This window comes from Pholis gunnellus (genome assembly GCF_910591455.1).
Source record: "Pholis gunnellus genome assembly, chromosome: 18".
Taxonomy (NCBI): Eukaryota; Metazoa; Chordata; class Actinopteri; order Perciformes; family Pholidae; genus Pholis; species Pholis gunnellus.
In genome coordinates, this window is record NC_136545.1 from 16132167 (window position 1) to 16149226 (window position 17060).

Here is a 17060-nt window from a genome sequence, read left to right on the forward strand (position 1 = left end):
ATGGATGTGGAGGTGAGTGCTGGCAGGGACAGCACCTGGAGGAGAGCAGCAGCAGCAGCAGCAGCAGATGATGCGGGTGGAGGAGGAGGCATGGAGACTCAGGTCGTACCGCCGGAGCTCTACGACTCTGCAAGAGCCAAAATAGACGCAAATCTCCGCTGGTTGTTTGCCAAAGCTTATGGTATAGGTAAGGCTTCCTCTGTTGAGACTTTGAGTCATGTTAGTTCCATTATGCTTTTGTTTATTTATTTATTGGAGCAAAGTAATCTGCTTTGCATTTGGCTTGTTTAGTAGCACAGGAGTGGTTTCCTTATCTACAAAGAATATCAGCACCTGCACATGGTATATAGCCTCTATCGACTCAGTTCTGTAGCTGCATGAATAATTAGCTGGATTTAAATTATGTTAAGTGAGCTGGATTGATTGCACCAATTCCTTTTCTAACATGCTATCATGAAGAGCAACCAAAACAAACAAGCACGCCTGTATACACAAGATAACAACAGCATGTTTAACAAGCTATATCTATATCTTTATCAAAGAGCCTGGCTATTATATCACAGCACTTGTATTATAAGCTGATATACTACAGGCCTGGTATCAATGAAAAGAGGAGTACATTACATAATGCCGTCATGCATGGATACAGTACAACTGCATGAGAGAATTTAGAAATGGTGTCAGATATATATATGTTGTTTTTGTAGTATTTTGCTTTTATTATAGAGAGTTTAAAGGGAAGAAGCAGACGGTAAACATGGGGAGGGAGAGACGGCGGTTACACTTAGACCTGAAAGGATTAGTCAAATATGATTAGTCAAACTAAAACAAAACAAAAGTGTGATTGTAAACTGAATGTTTTGAGGTTTTGGATAAAAAAAAAGACATCTGGTTTTAGGAAATCGTGACTGGCTTTTCTTCCCTGACATCAATGAGTCGAGACAGCAATTAGCAGATGAATTGATATGAAAATAAGCTTATAGCAGAGTATTAGTATTACTAGCTGGTATACTAAAGGCCTATCCAGAGTTTAAAGCAACAAGAACATTGTTTAACCGAGGCAGAAAGCCACCTATAAGTTAACGCATCTTGTCTTGGGACGTGTATGATTTACTAAGTGATAGTAATTAGATTTATACGTTGTCACAAAGTTGTTGAGTATCATTTAGATTGTCATTTGCTTTGTTGTCTGCTTCTTTTCTTTGTAAAAAATGTAAACAAACGTCCTGAGAAAGAGACAGCAGCATAGCTAGAGTCCAGACCTTCATGTTAGTGAGTGAAGACCTAGACCGGCATCTCACGATCAGCCAAAGTCTTTTATCCACGGGTCACTAGCCTCCCCAGCTCTGACGAGGTCTCCTTAAACATTCAAAAGGATTGCTCTTCATGGCTGCAAGTAAATGTCTGGAAGTGACTCCTTGAATGTGGGTTTTTGTGTCACTGGCTGATTGCTCTCTATGAAGTGTGAGCAGGAGATCAGCTGTGCTGTTCCTGCGAGCCTACTCGTCTCCGTGATTTTATTTTATCAGCATGACGATGAGGCATTTGGAAGGAGACACAGAGACAAATGGAAAACTCTACATCATCATATTCATTTTATGAGCCAGACATAGTGTAAGTGTTCACTGCCTTGCAGTGGATGACTCAGTAAAGTGATTCTAAGAGGGAAACAAAACCCTCAAACTTAAAGCTCGTAATGTGTAGTGAGGTTCATAGCATCTGATCAGGGAGGATGGCATTAGAATATAAATTAAAGATTATAAAATCTGACACACACACACACCCGGCATTGCACCATATTATCGTGATTGATATCGCACTACTCTCCTAACAGCTGCAGCATTTTTAAGCTTAGTGCCAACGTTGGAAGTATCGTGAGCTCTGTCTTGCTGGTTAAAGCCTTACCTCCCTGTTACCCAACAGGGCAGAGATCCGGTGCCCATAATAAACACCAAACCATCACCTTTCCCCCCCCTTCAAGCTTCCTTCTTCCCTTAATCTGATTGGCCCCATCCTGGCATCAGATTGTGCCAGAGACATTTCATATAGGAGACTGATTTCTTGCCACCAACACAAATTTAACTTCTTTTATCACACACAGTGGCGCTCTCTCTCGCTCTCTCAATATCTACACTAAACAGCCCAAAACGTATCAGCGGCGTTTCACTGTTTTTGAAACGATATGTTGTGTTGATGCACAGCGTGTCTGTTTGTTCACTGTGATACAGTCTCTGGTCATTGATAGTCAGTGTGGAGGTCAGAGGAACCAAAACAGTCTTTATCAGATTAGAGTGCAAACCAACCGACACAGCGGTGCTGGGAGGACTGTGTTGTCTGCGTGTGCAAAAGTCAGCATAGCCAGTCACATGTTTAAGTGGTTAATGGGATTGGACCTGAGGGCGTGTGTCTTTGTCCAACGCAGCCTTTTTGTTGAGACTCGTGACAGTTTTTATAATGGTCATCCAGCACACCCCAAAAATACATGCATTGTTTGTTTATTTACTGTATATTAATACGTGTATGTAAGAGTGTGTGTTATGTTGAAAAAATCTGAGATTTATATATTGGCCAGTGGTATTTTTGTACATAAACAAAGCAATAAAATACCATTAAATCAAACATGAAAACTACATCATGAGTATGATGACGTTTCATAACTGAATGCTTGTTCAAGAGCTACACACCAAAAGTAGGAGCTTCATTAAACTAAAGAACATGACGGATTGGCTGCATACACCAGCCTTTTTGTTTTTTCCCCTGCAAGGTCAGACTTATAAGTGTGTCTACTGGGTGCGTTGGCTTAGAGGCTGTGTTTCCCCAACACACTGTCTTCAAGAGGATTCTCTATTAAAGCCTTCTCATAGCAGAGAATAGTGGCTTTCCCCTGCAGAGCCCACAGCCTGACAGCCCTGCCCTGCCCTGACTGTCAGCAAGATCTCTGCTGATTAATCTGACCTTGTGTGTGTGAAAGAATAGGAACAAAGGCTTTCCCTGCACCCCCTCCTCTGGATTCAACCCTCCCCATACACACACACACACACACACACGCACACCAGGGTGGGCTTAAACGCTTGGATCAGGTGGATGATAAATATCTAAGGAGTATTAGCATCTAGGATTAGGACAGTTGCTTCTCCTCCTCCTCCAATTCCCCAACCCACTCACACTCTCACGCACGCACACACACACACACACACACACACACACACACACACACACACACACACAGACCTACTGATGCCAGGGACCATAAAACGATTCAATGAGCAGGCCCTGGTGATGGGATGAAACTGCAACCCAGCCCCCACCTTCAAACATGGAAGATGATTGGGCATTCTGGGACAGCTGAGGCTGAGGAAGTGGCCAGGGTGAAGAGAGATGTGTTTTTGGAAAGACATGCAAGATTTGCTCTCGTTGAGAGAAACACAAACGAGACAAATCAAGACAGACCTGGATGGATGTATAATGAGGATTCTCAAGCCCATATGGCAGCAGAGTGAGAGAGATACTGTAGGTAGAGACTGTGCCAAGCAAGCAGTCTGTTGTAAAAGACACAGCTATGGTTTTCACAGTGTGTGCTGTAGCTCTGATCAGAGCCTGCTGTGTGTGTGTGTGTGTGTGTGTGTGTGTGTGTGTGTTTTTTCCACTGATGGATGTCTTATTTCACCTGTTCGCCTCAGTCAGCTGGCTTCTAAGTGAAACTAAATGAGAAAAGATGCTGTTGTTAAGTGGTTGAATATTGATCCAAGTATCATCACTTATCCTCTTTTTAAATGTGGGTATTTTAAAAGCCTCGGCCTTATTTTCTTATTATCCAAGATGCACTTTAATTCACGAGTGTCATTGCCAAGATCTTGAGACTTGCGAGAGACACAACAGCAACACTGTCAGTGAGACGATCAGACGGGGATTCAACATGACTCCAGTTTTCTAAACCACTTATTTTCAAAGTGAAACCATTGGTGAATGTATACAAAGTGACCATAATGCATTATAACATGAGTTTTCATGGAAGGCCACAGTTGAACTAGAGAGTAGCTCAGCACAATGTAATGGATGCTGCCAGTATATTGTGTGGTTGCCCACGTGGTTTGCTAAGAGTTGAGGACATTGATACCACTTTCACGGCTGTGCATTAGCTATGAAGCTATAGTGCCAGAAGGCGGTTAGCCTAGCTTAGCATAAAGACGAAATGCAGGGGGAGAAAGCTGGCATGGCTCTGACCAAAGGTTAAGAATAATCTGCCTATCAGCACCTTTAAAGGTCACTATTTATCATGTCACATATCTTGTTTGTTTACTCTGTGTACAAATGACAATCTGTGACCGTTTCTTGCACTTATCCTCATCATATGCATTACAACACTAGTTGCCAACTCTATCAGACAAACAGTCTCCCTGTTGATTCCGGCCTAAGTCTACCTAGAAAGTGCTGGAAGCCAAATTTCGTGTGTGCTTCAGGCCTTAAATCTGGATTAAGGCAAATAAAAATAGCTGCCCCATGTCTGTGTCCATGAGCATGAAGATACCCCGCTGGGACAACACCACCAGCTTAAGTATCACCACTAAGTCCTGTTAGCTCATTGGCTTAATAAAGCCTGTGGGTCCACCTATGGGCCTTCAGGGCTGCTGGTCATGCTGTTTGACCATTGACTTCGTCTCAGTGCTCTCCTCTTGCATTGGTTTCTTATTAGACAGTCTAATACCTTAAAAGTCTGAGTCCTGGGAGACTCTCTGTTGCGTAACATGGTGAGGCATTGACGGACACGTGTGTGTGTGTACAAAGATAGTGTGGATGCACGGTGTGATTTGTGACTAAAAGAAAGTCCCCGGCTAACATTTCTTTAATGTGTGCTCGTCATTCTTACCAGATCACATCCCTACAGACCTGCGGAACCCCTTCTATACCGACCAGTATGAGCAGGAACACATCAAGCCCCCCATCATCCGCCTGCTGCTGTCCGGGGAGCTCTACTGCCGGGTGTGTGGGCTCATCCTGCACGCCGAGCAGGCCGCCTCACTCCAAAGCCACCAGTCCGTCATCCAGGCCCTGTCCAGGAAAGGCATCTATGTCCTGGAGACAGACAACACGCCCGTCTCTGATCTGGACCTCTGCTCGACTCCCATCAAGATGGTGGGTAGCTTAACCTCATGTCTGGTTGTAGAACTACAGCTAAAGAGACAGAAATTCCCCTCAAGAGATAGAGGAGACCAAACAAAGCTTAAAGGAGAGTGAATATTGGACTCACGGTCATCAGGTGATCAGACACACAACTCTGAATAAATCCTTTATGCTGGATGTGTAATAGTTTACGAACACATTTGCCATATAAAACTGATTGTTAGATCATTAATAGGTCACAACATGTTCACTGTTGTGTCAATCAGCTTAGATTCTCTGCAGTAGTGTAACCTAGTGGACTGACAACAAGCTAATGTGACTTTGCTTTCCAGAGCCGCATGTGAGCCAACAGTATTGGAATAAATAATGCACCAGTGGATGTTTTTTTTTGGAGTGTTTAACTGAAATATTCATGACGCCAAATGAATCAATTGCTCAACATTTTGTATTTGTTATAAACCCGCTCTCAGGTGTGAAAACACAAAAGGCAGTGTATGTGAAAGTAGACAGAGGCTCATATAGGTGGAGACACAGAAGAGACTCTTCCGAGACCGTCTTTACATGAAATAGATTCTTTGTTTGAGACGTCGAATGAAATGACCCTTTTATATAAATCCATTGCCAGGCTTCCAGCAAAACACACACATTTTCCCGTTTGTCCAGCTTCAGCTCACCGCTGGCCTTCTTGCAGCAAACGACAAAACATCCGTTTGAACTCCGCACGTTTCCAGTGAGAGCCGCTCTGCCCTGTTTCCATGGCAACTCAGTGACGGGAGCATCTCTCACCTCTTGCGATCGTAAAAGTGTTTCTTCACAGAAAAGCCCACGTATGTACCACTAAAAGCCTCTTATTCTTCCAGATCTCCCACGTCCACCTCATCGATGCCCTGATGATGGCCTACATAGTGGAGATGATCAGCATAGAGAAGGTGGTGTCCAGCGTCAAGCGTTTCTCCAACTTCAGTGCCTCCAAGGACTTGCCCTTTGACCTGGAAGACGCGATGGTCTTTTGGATCAACAAGGTGAAGAACTCAGGCATGGGTGTTGGACATTTGAGCTTTCTTCTATCTGTGTTGACCCGCGGTACCCTTTTTCGTCGTTTACAGGTGAACGTAAAGATGAGGGAGATCATCGAAAAAGAGATGAAAATGAAGCAACATTTGCTGGAGTCGCCCAGTCACCAGAAGGTAACAGCTTGTGCGTGTGTCTGTCACTTTGTCTCTTTCTCGCACTGCTTCAGAAAGAAAAAAGCTTCCTCTGTGTTGAATAGTGTCTTTCTTTGGTAATGTTGTTGCCTTTGTTTATTGTCCGTCTGGCTGAGGTTTTATACGCATGCGTCCTTTCCTCACTGGGTGCATTAACTCTCGTGTGGAGGTTTAATCATTGGATCTTGCCTGCATTGAGATCTAATGAAAACCTCATATCACCTTCTGATCACAGATTGAAACACAACATGCCATGGCATAGCTGTGGGCTACAACTTGAGCACTGTGTTTTTGGCTAAATATTATATACATTTTGCCAAATTGGCACCAATAAAAGCATGCCAAATTTGCATGTATAGGCAACTCTCACTGGATTACTTTGATACCGAAGAAAACTTAAAAAACATGATGATTTTGAAGTTGTAAGGAGCATTTGTTATGTCTGTGTATTCATATTTAATTACAATACTTCCAGTAGTTTCCCCTTTTTCTGCCTAACCCTTTCCAGTTGTCTTTAAGATCAGATACTCTGATTTGTTGTCATTGTATATGACCCTTGACTTGTCTGCTGCTCTTCCTGTTTGTGTCTCCCCAAACTTCCTCCCCTTTCCTGCCTCTTGGATACTAGTCTCCCTCCAAATGGTACTGGAAGCTTGTACCTGTAAGTTTAACCGCTAGCCTTCTCTTGTGTGAGTGTTTGAATGTCTGTCTGAGATGTGTGTGTGTTTCAGTGTCAAAAGGAGCCAATGCAGCGATGTATAAATACAACGTTGTTAACAGTGAAGATGACACAGTGCCCCTTGGTGGCAAAGGAAGAAACAGCAAGCTCATGAGACACTTCGCTTTACTTTGCATCAAACCCTTAAGCAGTGCCTTCAGTATTCAGCTCTCACATTCATCACCTCCCCTCCCTCAAAACATCCACACACCACGGTACATTTCTACACTTTCTGTTTGGTTTTTATCCGGCAAAGTGAAGTGAAAACCCGGGCAGTTCTAACCAACTGTTGCCATAAGGCAACCTGTCTGGAGTCCACTCATCCAGTCACGGCTTGCCTCATTTCATTTCATTAACTTCCTCCCAATCATTTCTTTCTTCCCTCACCAGCCTGATATATTGCATGCTCTGGCCAGCTGCTTATTGGAGCCTGTGGAGTTCTCTCACCTGGTAACGTACTCACCATTAACCCTTTTGTTTATTGCATCCTGTCCGTGATTGCTTTTCCCTTTTTTTGTCATGAATCATATCACTCAACTACTAAAACCCCCCCCCTGGTCTCAGTTATATTATTACACCTGAAAATGATTAACATCCTTACCTAAGTCCTTATTGGACCACCTGACAGGTCAGATGCACATGATTCTCTGAAAGACTTTGCAAAGCTTCACATGATCTAATCTGATGAAAGATAATTTAAGGTCATCAAGCACCGGATGTCACTTACAGATACCTACTCTCCAGAGTTTTAAAGAGAGCCAGAGAGTCATTTACAAAGTGAGAAATGTTGTGTTTGTGTGTGTGAGCATGTGACTCAGTTTCCTGATTAGATACATGTGTGTACTTTGTTTAAACTCGTGCCCTCTCCTCCTGTGTAGGTGCGTTACCGCAGAGATCACCTGTCGGGTCGAGCACTTCAGCACTTCCCTCTGTTGGACGACCTGTTGAAGGACGTGTGTGACGGCACAGCTCTGCTGGCTGTGGTCCACTTCTATTGCCCAGAACTCATTCGACTGGAAGGTGCAGTAACATTGGACTGTAGATCGATACCAGTATAGTATACAAATATGAGGGAGGGGTATTGATCTTCTCATCCAACTCTCGGGCAACTGAGCAAATGTGTATTTTCCAAAATGCCAAACATATTCCTTAAGAAGTAGGTTTCAAACGGTCTTGATCTACCACTTCACTATTACAGAGTGCATTGACCATTGTTGTCCCGTTCTATGCAGATATCTGTCTGAAGGAGGTCCCCTCCATAGCAGACAGTATGTACAACATCCAGCTACTACAAGAGTTTTCTCATGAATACCTGAACAAATGTTTCTATCTGAAGCCCGAGGACATGTTGAATTCTCCGCCGGTACTAAAGGTGAGCCCTGAAAACACTTCACGACCAGAAGGTTATACAACAGGTGGCGACGACATTGTCGTCTCTTTGTACCGTATTGACCCTGAACGTGATCGTTGTGTCTTGCAGAACAACGTCATGGTCTTCATTGCTGAGCTCTTCTGGTGGTTTGAGATCGTGAAGCCAGACTTTGTGCAGCCCAGGGACCTTCATGAAATCAGAGATGGTACAACACACTTTCTACCTTCTAACAAACAGTTATTCACTTATTTACGCTGTGGTTGTCTGTTGTGTGTGTTTGATGCATACATTTGCAACTGTAATGTTCCAATTAATACCAATCAAAAGTATTTCTGATTTTGATTGTTATTAATCAAACTAGTGGCTCTTGTAAACAATGGCGCATTATGTTGTAGGATCTCTTGTAATGGCTGATATCCCCTTCATTATTTGTGTAGTGAGATTGCTTCTGCAGCCCAAGACTTCCCGATCACATATTCCCATCTCCAACGTCACCAAACGTAGTTTCCTGACATCATCAAACTCTGCTGACATCTTGACCACATCTTCCCCGAGTCCCGACCTCAGGTAATATCCACAAACTATGTTTTCCAGTAACATCACACACAGTTTTACTTTCAAGTCACAGGTTTACTGATTAATGTTCTGTATTTTATTGGCCATTCCCACAATACATTTACAGCAGCAGTTTACCTGCAGTATTATAAATGCCTCCGTAATTAACCTATGGTAGCACCCAAATATTTTAATAATATAATCCCGCTACATTAACAGATTTAATATTAAAACCCAAACCTCTCTGTCTTTTCCTTTCAGCAGTAAACCAGGCTCCCTCAGCCCATCTCACTCTTTACTGCCGCTGAGACAAAGACAACAGAAAATGACTGAGGAGAGCACTTCAGGTAATATGAAACTAATATATACTCAGGCTCCAATGCAGTTTGCGGCCTCAAGTCACAAACAAAGAAGAGAGAAGAGAGAAGCAAGATAGAGAGCAGGACGAATGGTCTGATTGTTTTTTGAAGGGGAAATGTACCTAAGCTGTGTTTCTTATTTGAATATCCACTTCTTACAAAAAACAAGGTACTTGATTAGCTTGTTGTACTCATTGTTAATGTATTTCACTGTGATATTTAGTGTAAGATTAAAAAAAAGTATACTTTAATATCAGATCCTTCGGAGTCAGTTTTATCTTCAGCCTAGAGAGTTAATTTCCCAAGTGTAGATGATTAAAATCATCCACAATTAATGTTGCATGCTTGAGAAGTCCTTGTTGTTGTATTGATCATATTTTCTTCGTACAGGGCTGAGAAATAGGTCCAACTCTCTGACACGTGATGGGCAGCATCAGGGCTCAATACTGGCCTGGCCGGAGAGGAGGCAGAGGTGAGCAGTGTGATTGCAACGTATCAGCAGGAACAGGTGTAGCAGACGAATGTTGTTCCGTGATTCAGGAAACTTGGCTGACACAAATCGTATTTATCCCTCTCGCCCTGTCCAGGCCTTTATCCCAGCCGGTGCCCTACGCCTTGCATTGTCCCCTGGAGGACGACGCAGACAGCATTAGCCTCGCTCGCTCCATCAGCAAAGACAGCCTGGCCTCCAATATAATGACCCCCAAACACATGCTGGTTCCTCAACTGCCTCAGCACAGGCTAAGTGGTCAAAGCCTGCTTAGTCACATGCGCATCGAGGATGAGGAGGAGGAAATAGAAGAGGAGGAACTTGTTGCTGTAATCCACCCTTCTGCATTTTCTCGATGTCGACTTAGTAGTGACATGGAGCAGGATGAGCTGGAAATCCCAAGTGCAGCATCCACCTCAAGGGTTTCCAATACTCGTTGCCCTCCCCGCCTTGACGTGGGTCCCTTTCCTCTGGACCACCCGGCGGACAGCTACTATCTGGAGCCTTTGATGCCTACCGTCCCTAAGCCAGCCAAAGAGAAGAGCATCAGCCTGAACAAGGAGGAGGAGAGTGGTGAGAGTCGCTGTAAAGCGACGGCGGCTGCAAGGAAAGCAGCCATTAATGTCCCAAGCACCTCGCAGAGGAAAGCCCCTGCGGCGGAGTTAAACAGAAGTACCTTTACGCCCATACCTGTGGCAGAGTCAGTCCCCAGCTCTCTCAGGCCACCCACAGAGGGGTCGGCAGGCATCTCTCAGTCTGAGAAGAAGCAGTCCCCAGGCTTTTTCCTTCATTTGTCCGGAGAGACAGACTGCCACACTTCTTCCTCCACCGCGTTTGAAATAGGGCACGACTCTGACTCGGACATCGCAGACCTCGAGGAAGACGACGAGGACGACGATCAGATGGAGCTGTCTAAAGAAGTCGTGAGGAGAGGAAAGGGACAATTCTTAGAGGACGGAGAGGTGTGTGAATTTGCGGAGGGTGAGGGTGAGTCAGCCAAACTGAGAGAAGACTCGAAGGTTAGTGAGCGGGACGATAAGGAAGGCGGCAGTGGACGCTCAAGCCCTTGCCTCAGCACCATATCGTGGGCGAGCAGCTGCAGCGCTTCATGCAGCACCAGTGTCAAGATGACCAGCTTTGCAGAGAGAAAGCTCCTTAAACTTGGCCTCCGTGACGGATTCTCAAGCACCAGCAGCTCTCAGAAGACCACACCAGATGGTTCTGAGGTTGCCCCCGGCTCCCCCTGGCAAGTGAGGAGTGACGGCGCCTCTAGCTGGCTCGGAAAGGAGCCTAGTTCTGTTTTGGGGAAGAATTTGGCGGTGAGCTCCCCAGTAGTGCCTTCAGAGCTGCTGCAACTTCACATGCAGCTGGAAGAGCAAAGACGAGCCATCGAGTATCAGAAGAAGAAGATGGAGACCCTATCAGCACGGCAGCGGCTAAAGCTAGGGAAAGCTGCGTTCTTGAACATCGTAAAGAAGGGTGGAGGGAAGAGTGACACGCTTCCCCTGCCTCTGAGACACTCGCAGCAATCCTCAGAGCTAACTGACAGGAGTAAAATAAAGACCCAGTCATGTAGGGATGACTCCTGTCTTGATGCTCTGAAGGTGCAGGCAAAGGCAGGTCAAACAGAGGGAGGCCAGATGAACAGGAACAACAAGCTGTCCCAGGATAATGTGGCTGAACCGGACTTGAACGAGTGTTCCCACTCCATAGATCTTCTCAATGAAGCTATTAGTTCCATCCAGCAGCAGATGATGCAGCTGTCTTTTCAGCAAAACCTGCTGATGAAGCGCGTGGTGTCACCTCCAGAGCTGCCGATGAAGCGCGTGGTGTCACCTCCAGAGCTGCCGATGAAGCGCGCGGTGTCACCTCCGGAACCTCCGATGAAGCGTGTGGTGTCACCTCCAGAACGTGCTGAATCAAGCGCTAGCACGACCCCCAACTCAACAACACACTCAACATCTTCTACCTCGGACCCCAGAGCTTTTGCAGTTCACTTTGTAGACATCGGTGGCAGCAACACTGCCCCCGCTCGACGTCCTCCCAAGCTTAGCTCGCAGCAACGCAGCAAGGCCTCGGAGCAAACACAAAGTAAAGAGAACAGCAAGATGGCTTCTATCAAGTCGTGTGCTCAATCTCTGGAGGGCAGAGAAAATTCTGGTAGATTCCAGGAGAGGAGTATTGTTGAGAGCTTCAGACCAGAGAGAAGCATTCAGAGAAACGCCACCTTCAGAGTCTCGGATGACCCCGACCAAGAGGGTGGAGAGGGAACCGGGTGCTTCTTTGACGGTACATTGAAGTCTCCCTCGCGGGCTGCAGAACATGAGGAGAACACAATTTCCAACTCAGGGAAAGATGCTGTTGGTGGAGATGAGAATACAAGGGTCAAGGGTCAACTGATCGAGGTGGACCTATCAGTGCTTAAGGATCCACTGGTGGATGGCAGTGCGGACGTTACAGACTGCACAGCAGAAGGCGAGCAGAAGAATGTGATAGGTTTCTTCTTCAAGGTAAGATTATCGGGTGTCTTAACTTTTGGAATATCAAGAGTATCTCCCGGGAAGCACAATCACTAACTTCAATCATTCTTATTTTTTTTTATCTTCCAGGATGACGAGAAACCAGAGGATGAAATGGCGAAACGTCGCGCTGCCTTCCTCCTCAAGCTGCAACGCAAAGCTGAAGAGGCGAGACTACGCAAACAGCATCACGAAGTCGAGAGTGAGCTCAAACGTGATGAGACCAGGTAGGGTTTCGTTTCACACACTCACAGCTTAGAAATGTATTAAAAGTGATATTAAAAGCGTCTGTAATTGTCTCAGTTAACAATCCATATTTGTTGGTGTTAAGCTTTGCGAAAACAACATTTCACTGCGGTCAAAACCTCCCGCACACACCTGTATTAACGGGGCGGTCTAGCAGCAGTCTTAACGGCACTATAAATTACATTTATACAACCATAATAACACTACATCTAATTTTCTCCATTTTCTTAGGGTGATAACATCTTAAAATATGTTGACAGACATTTAAAGCTTCATTGGAAAACTTTAATAGAAGTTTCAAATGTAAAAAACAAACTATACAGCACTCGTCTCCATGCTGTGTAGGGAGAGGAGCCTCCTGAAATTGCACCAATAATACTGTCAAAATTGTATTTAAAATTGCCAACTCAGCCTCCATAATTCTGACTGGGTTCCTTGCAACAACAAAAAAAAGATACGACTCACAAATCACAGAGATGCTGATTAACAAAAATCCACTATTACCACATGACCTGTGTTTGGCAGATTTGGTAGGTAATTTGCTGTGAAATTTTTATTAGACAAAATACAGACCTGGCACATTCGGGGGATTAAGATCACAGACGAGCTCTGCAATTATTACAATTTGCTAGAGGTCACCAGGCAATACTAGTCCCGTGTGAATAGGGCTGAAGCCTGCAGATATGTGTGGGTGTCTCTTTGTCATGCAGTTAAATTCTGCCTGTCTTAACCTCAAGGCGCAAGGCAGAAGAGGACCGTGTTCGCAAGGAGGAGGAGAAGGCGAGACGAGAGATAATCAAGCAGGAATACCTGCAGAGGAAGCAGGAAGCGTTGATGGAGGAGCAAGGTCTCGTCAAGCCTCGCCCACGCACTAAATCCCGCAGGAGCAGACCTAAATCCCTGCACCGCGTAGAGTCCAACAGCCTCTCCAAAGGATCCACCACACGTGAGAAGACGATTAGTACCCTAAACAGCGTGTATATTTGTGTAGTGCTCCGTGTCGCCTTAGAGCGGTGTTTTTGTCTAGATGCTGATAGGCTTGTGTACATTCGTTGTCGTCCTCTTGAGTGTGTAAATGTGTGTTATGCAGGTGATTCTCTGAAGAAGTCCATGTTGATCAAAGCCCAGGGCTCAGCAGCAGGCTGCAGGGAAGGTGAACCTTCTAACCTGCTCTGCATGATCTGATATCAATATACATACACGGCCCACAAAAATACTTGACGTGATAAACCCTTGAAGAGTCAGCTATGTATTTTACACTCATCCGTCAGTCTTTTTAGAATATCGGATCTTGACTAATTTGGGATCCATTTGTGCAGATTCTGTCCCGTGTTTGAATCACAGGGTTGTAAACTGTTATCATATACACAGTAGACCAGGTGTGGAAAGAGCCTAAAGTAACTGGTACTAAATCCTTCCGTCTCCATCATTTTCAGGTGATCTGAGCGGCAGTCATCGAGGATCAACGCTCTCTTTGGCGACTGAGGCAGACAGCGTCATCTCTGGAGGGGCGGAGTCTCAGAGGTGAGACTTCCTGTGTTGTGTGTAAGGACGGAGGAGATATCCTCTTCCCCATCTTGTGTATCCAAGCTTGACCTATAAGTGTGCTTTCCAGGGCTGGATCTGTGTGCTCCATGGAGTCCTTCCCGATGCTGAGCAGGGCGTCGAGCAGGAACATGGAGAGGGACTGGGAGAACGGCTCTATAGCCTCTTCCATCACTTCGACCGAGTACAACGGTGAGCAAACATGTAGAAAAATATATATTTTAAACTAACTTAACTTTTGTTGCTTTGTTCTTGCTGAGAGTTAGATGAGAATTTTGATACCACTCATGTCTTTCTGATAAATATGAAGACAATATCCGTCTAATCTTATCTGTAGTAAACCTACGTAGCCTGGGAGTAGCCATAAAAAGAAAAACATTTATAAATTGAAGCCGCAATTTACTAATTTGGAAGCATGAGATAGAATTCGTTACCTCAATTTAATTAAAGTGTTCCCACGTTTTGATTCTTGTGAACAAGTTCGCAATTTGTGGCCACAATTGAACTAAATCCTTCCAATGTTTTGGTAAATTGGGCACAAGATGAGTATTTATACAGAGAGCCAGCACAGCGCACAGTGATGTTGCCTGTTGTCAAGCCACAACAACAGATCCACATGGTTACATTTTGTGCAGCCAGCACCAGGCTGTTATTATAACCACAGAACCTTCACAAACATGCCGTTTTGATTCATTATTCTGCATTTATTCTGCACACATCAACAGGTGTGTTCAACATCAACTTCTCGCTTATGCATTTACCCTATTTAATGTTATTGTTATGTTTTCTTTGTTAAAGGTCCAAAACTCTTCAAGGAGCCGAGCTCCAAGTCCAACAAGCCAATCATCATCAATGCCATTGCTCACTGCTGTCTGGCTGGAAAGGTTAATGAGACCCAGAAGAACGTTATTCTGGAGGTCAGTGTGATCACTTTGAAATGTATTTATCGATGGTGATTATTTATTTTGAATATGTAAAGAAGTTATTTTTTTTTAATCTATTATTCGCACAGTTCATTTTTCCTCCGTATTTTTGCCATATTCGTGAAATTGTATTTTGCCTCCGTCTCACCGAACGCAGGAGCTGGAAAAGTGCGAGTCCAATCACCTGATCATCCTCTTCCGCGACGGTGGGTGCCAGTTCCGTGGCATTTACTCGTTCTTACCGGACACAGAGGAGATCATCAAGTTCACGGGCACGGGGCCGCGCGCTATCGGACGCAAGATGATCGACAAGCTCTTCAAATACAGCTCGGACCGCAAGCAGTTCAACGTCATCCCCGCCAAGTCAGTGTCGGTCAGCGTGGACGCCCTGACCATCCACAATCAACTCTGGCATGTCAAGAGACCGGGCAGTGCACGGAGGAAGTGAGAACGAGGACACTTGTGTGTGTGGTTTCTGTTCTATCTACTACTGTTGGGCAGGACCCAATAATCTCTGAGATGGTGGACATGTGATCATGTGACTGACGTGTGTCTGACAGAAGGGTTAGATGTTCCGAAGAATGCAGATGTCAGTCTGAATGTTTATTTTCTTTTATTCTGCATGTCACACTTTTAATTTGTGGGTACGTCCTAAATTAATTAGGCAATATTGATGACGGACCGATTCTTATGTAGCAGTGAAGAGGAGATGGACCCTCAAGTCGAATACCACTGAATCTACTTAACAGTAGCAAACATGCTACTGATACCAAGTGCAACTACAGGCAGTGGAGGACATTCACTTGATGCTATTTCAGCTCGGCAAAAAAAATACCCTACTGCTGTGATTAATCCAGGCTCCACACACAGAGCCCCCTATTATTCACCAGGATCTCCTACTGGTCAGTGCTTTTTGAAGATGGAACTAACTTTTTTTAATGTAAGGATGGAATGGATGTTAGTGAGTGGTAACGTCCAGTCTCGTTTTCTATTAAGTGTGTTTGTGGGAGGTGCGTGAGTCTTTGTGTTAAGGAAAGGGGAGAGCTGGATGCACCGCTCGTGCATCCCGCTCTGAATGTGTTCTCTCAACTTTCTCGATTATGCTTTAAAACGGCAACAGAACTATGGAGCCAAGCAACATTGTTTTTGTTTGTTTTGTTTGGGAGCTTTGTGTGCTGCTGATACAGAAGAGAAATAAAGTTTTACAGAAGGGGGGAATTGTACTAGTATTTCAAAACAGGAAGCGCTTTTCAGACTCAGTGCATTATACCTTTCAGTAGTGCATTATATTGTATTAACTGAGATCCCTGACTGGCTCATGTTGCTGAACCAAAATGAACTGAGCTACGCCACCGAGCTGTTTGCTGCTCATTACTTTCTCACTAGATTCTAGTGAGACGTACGATGTTAATGTAGCTGCTGGCGCTCAACACTAGTTATTTCCCTGCAGTGACCGACTGTCAGCAGCTGGTGTGATGCGGGGAGAACTGCACAATACTTGATATTCGTTTGCTGCATTTTGTACATTTTTGAGTAGTATTTTTTGTACGTCACACGTACAAGTTATGTTTACTAAAAAGCAGGCACTATTTTGAGGTTTATTCTGTTACAGGCTTTCAGAGATGTTATGAGTCTTATTTCATTGTGTTATATTTTACGTTTATTTATTTTGAAGAGATATAATAAAATACAACTCGGTATGTTTTCTGATGAAGTGTGTGTGCTTGCTTAAGTGGCAGTGGTCTGTGTGCACTGTATTATATACAGTATGTGCATCTGTTCCTAAAGACTCCTCTTTTCTTAACTTTACCGTCTGCCTTCCTGTTTCACTCTCTTCTTTTTTTGTTACATTCATCCGTATATATTTCTCTGCTGCTCGCTTCCTTCTCCCTTTATCTTCTGGATGTGGTGGAGGAAGGTATCGTCATGTTTGTTAGACTGTTGAAGTGATACTTACTCACAAATAAATTATTATACATTATTATAGACAATCATACCCTCACTCAG

General features: G+C 44.5%; 1 protein-coding gene across 1 annotated transcript; it reads left to right on the forward strand.

Annotated features, from left to right (window-relative positions):
* Positions 1-15501, forward strand: camsap1a (calmodulin regulated spectrin-associated protein 1a; the record flags this gene model as incomplete). Its single annotated transcript, XM_079178561.1, has 19 exons — positions 1-187; positions 4871-5133; positions 5982-6143; positions 6228-6308; positions 6955-6987; positions 7923-8064; positions 8277-8416; positions 8525-8621; positions 8854-8983; positions 9233-9318; positions 9721-9802; positions 9918-12330; positions 12430-12566; positions 13323-13531; positions 13676-13738; positions 14022-14109; positions 14201-14322; positions 14929-15047; positions 15211-15501. The coding sequence occupies 19 exons, from the start codon at positions 1-3 to the stop codon at positions 15499-15501; spliced, it is 4845 nt and encodes a 1614-aa protein (XP_079034687.1).
* Between the last annotated feature and the right edge of the window lie 1559 nt (positions 15502-17060).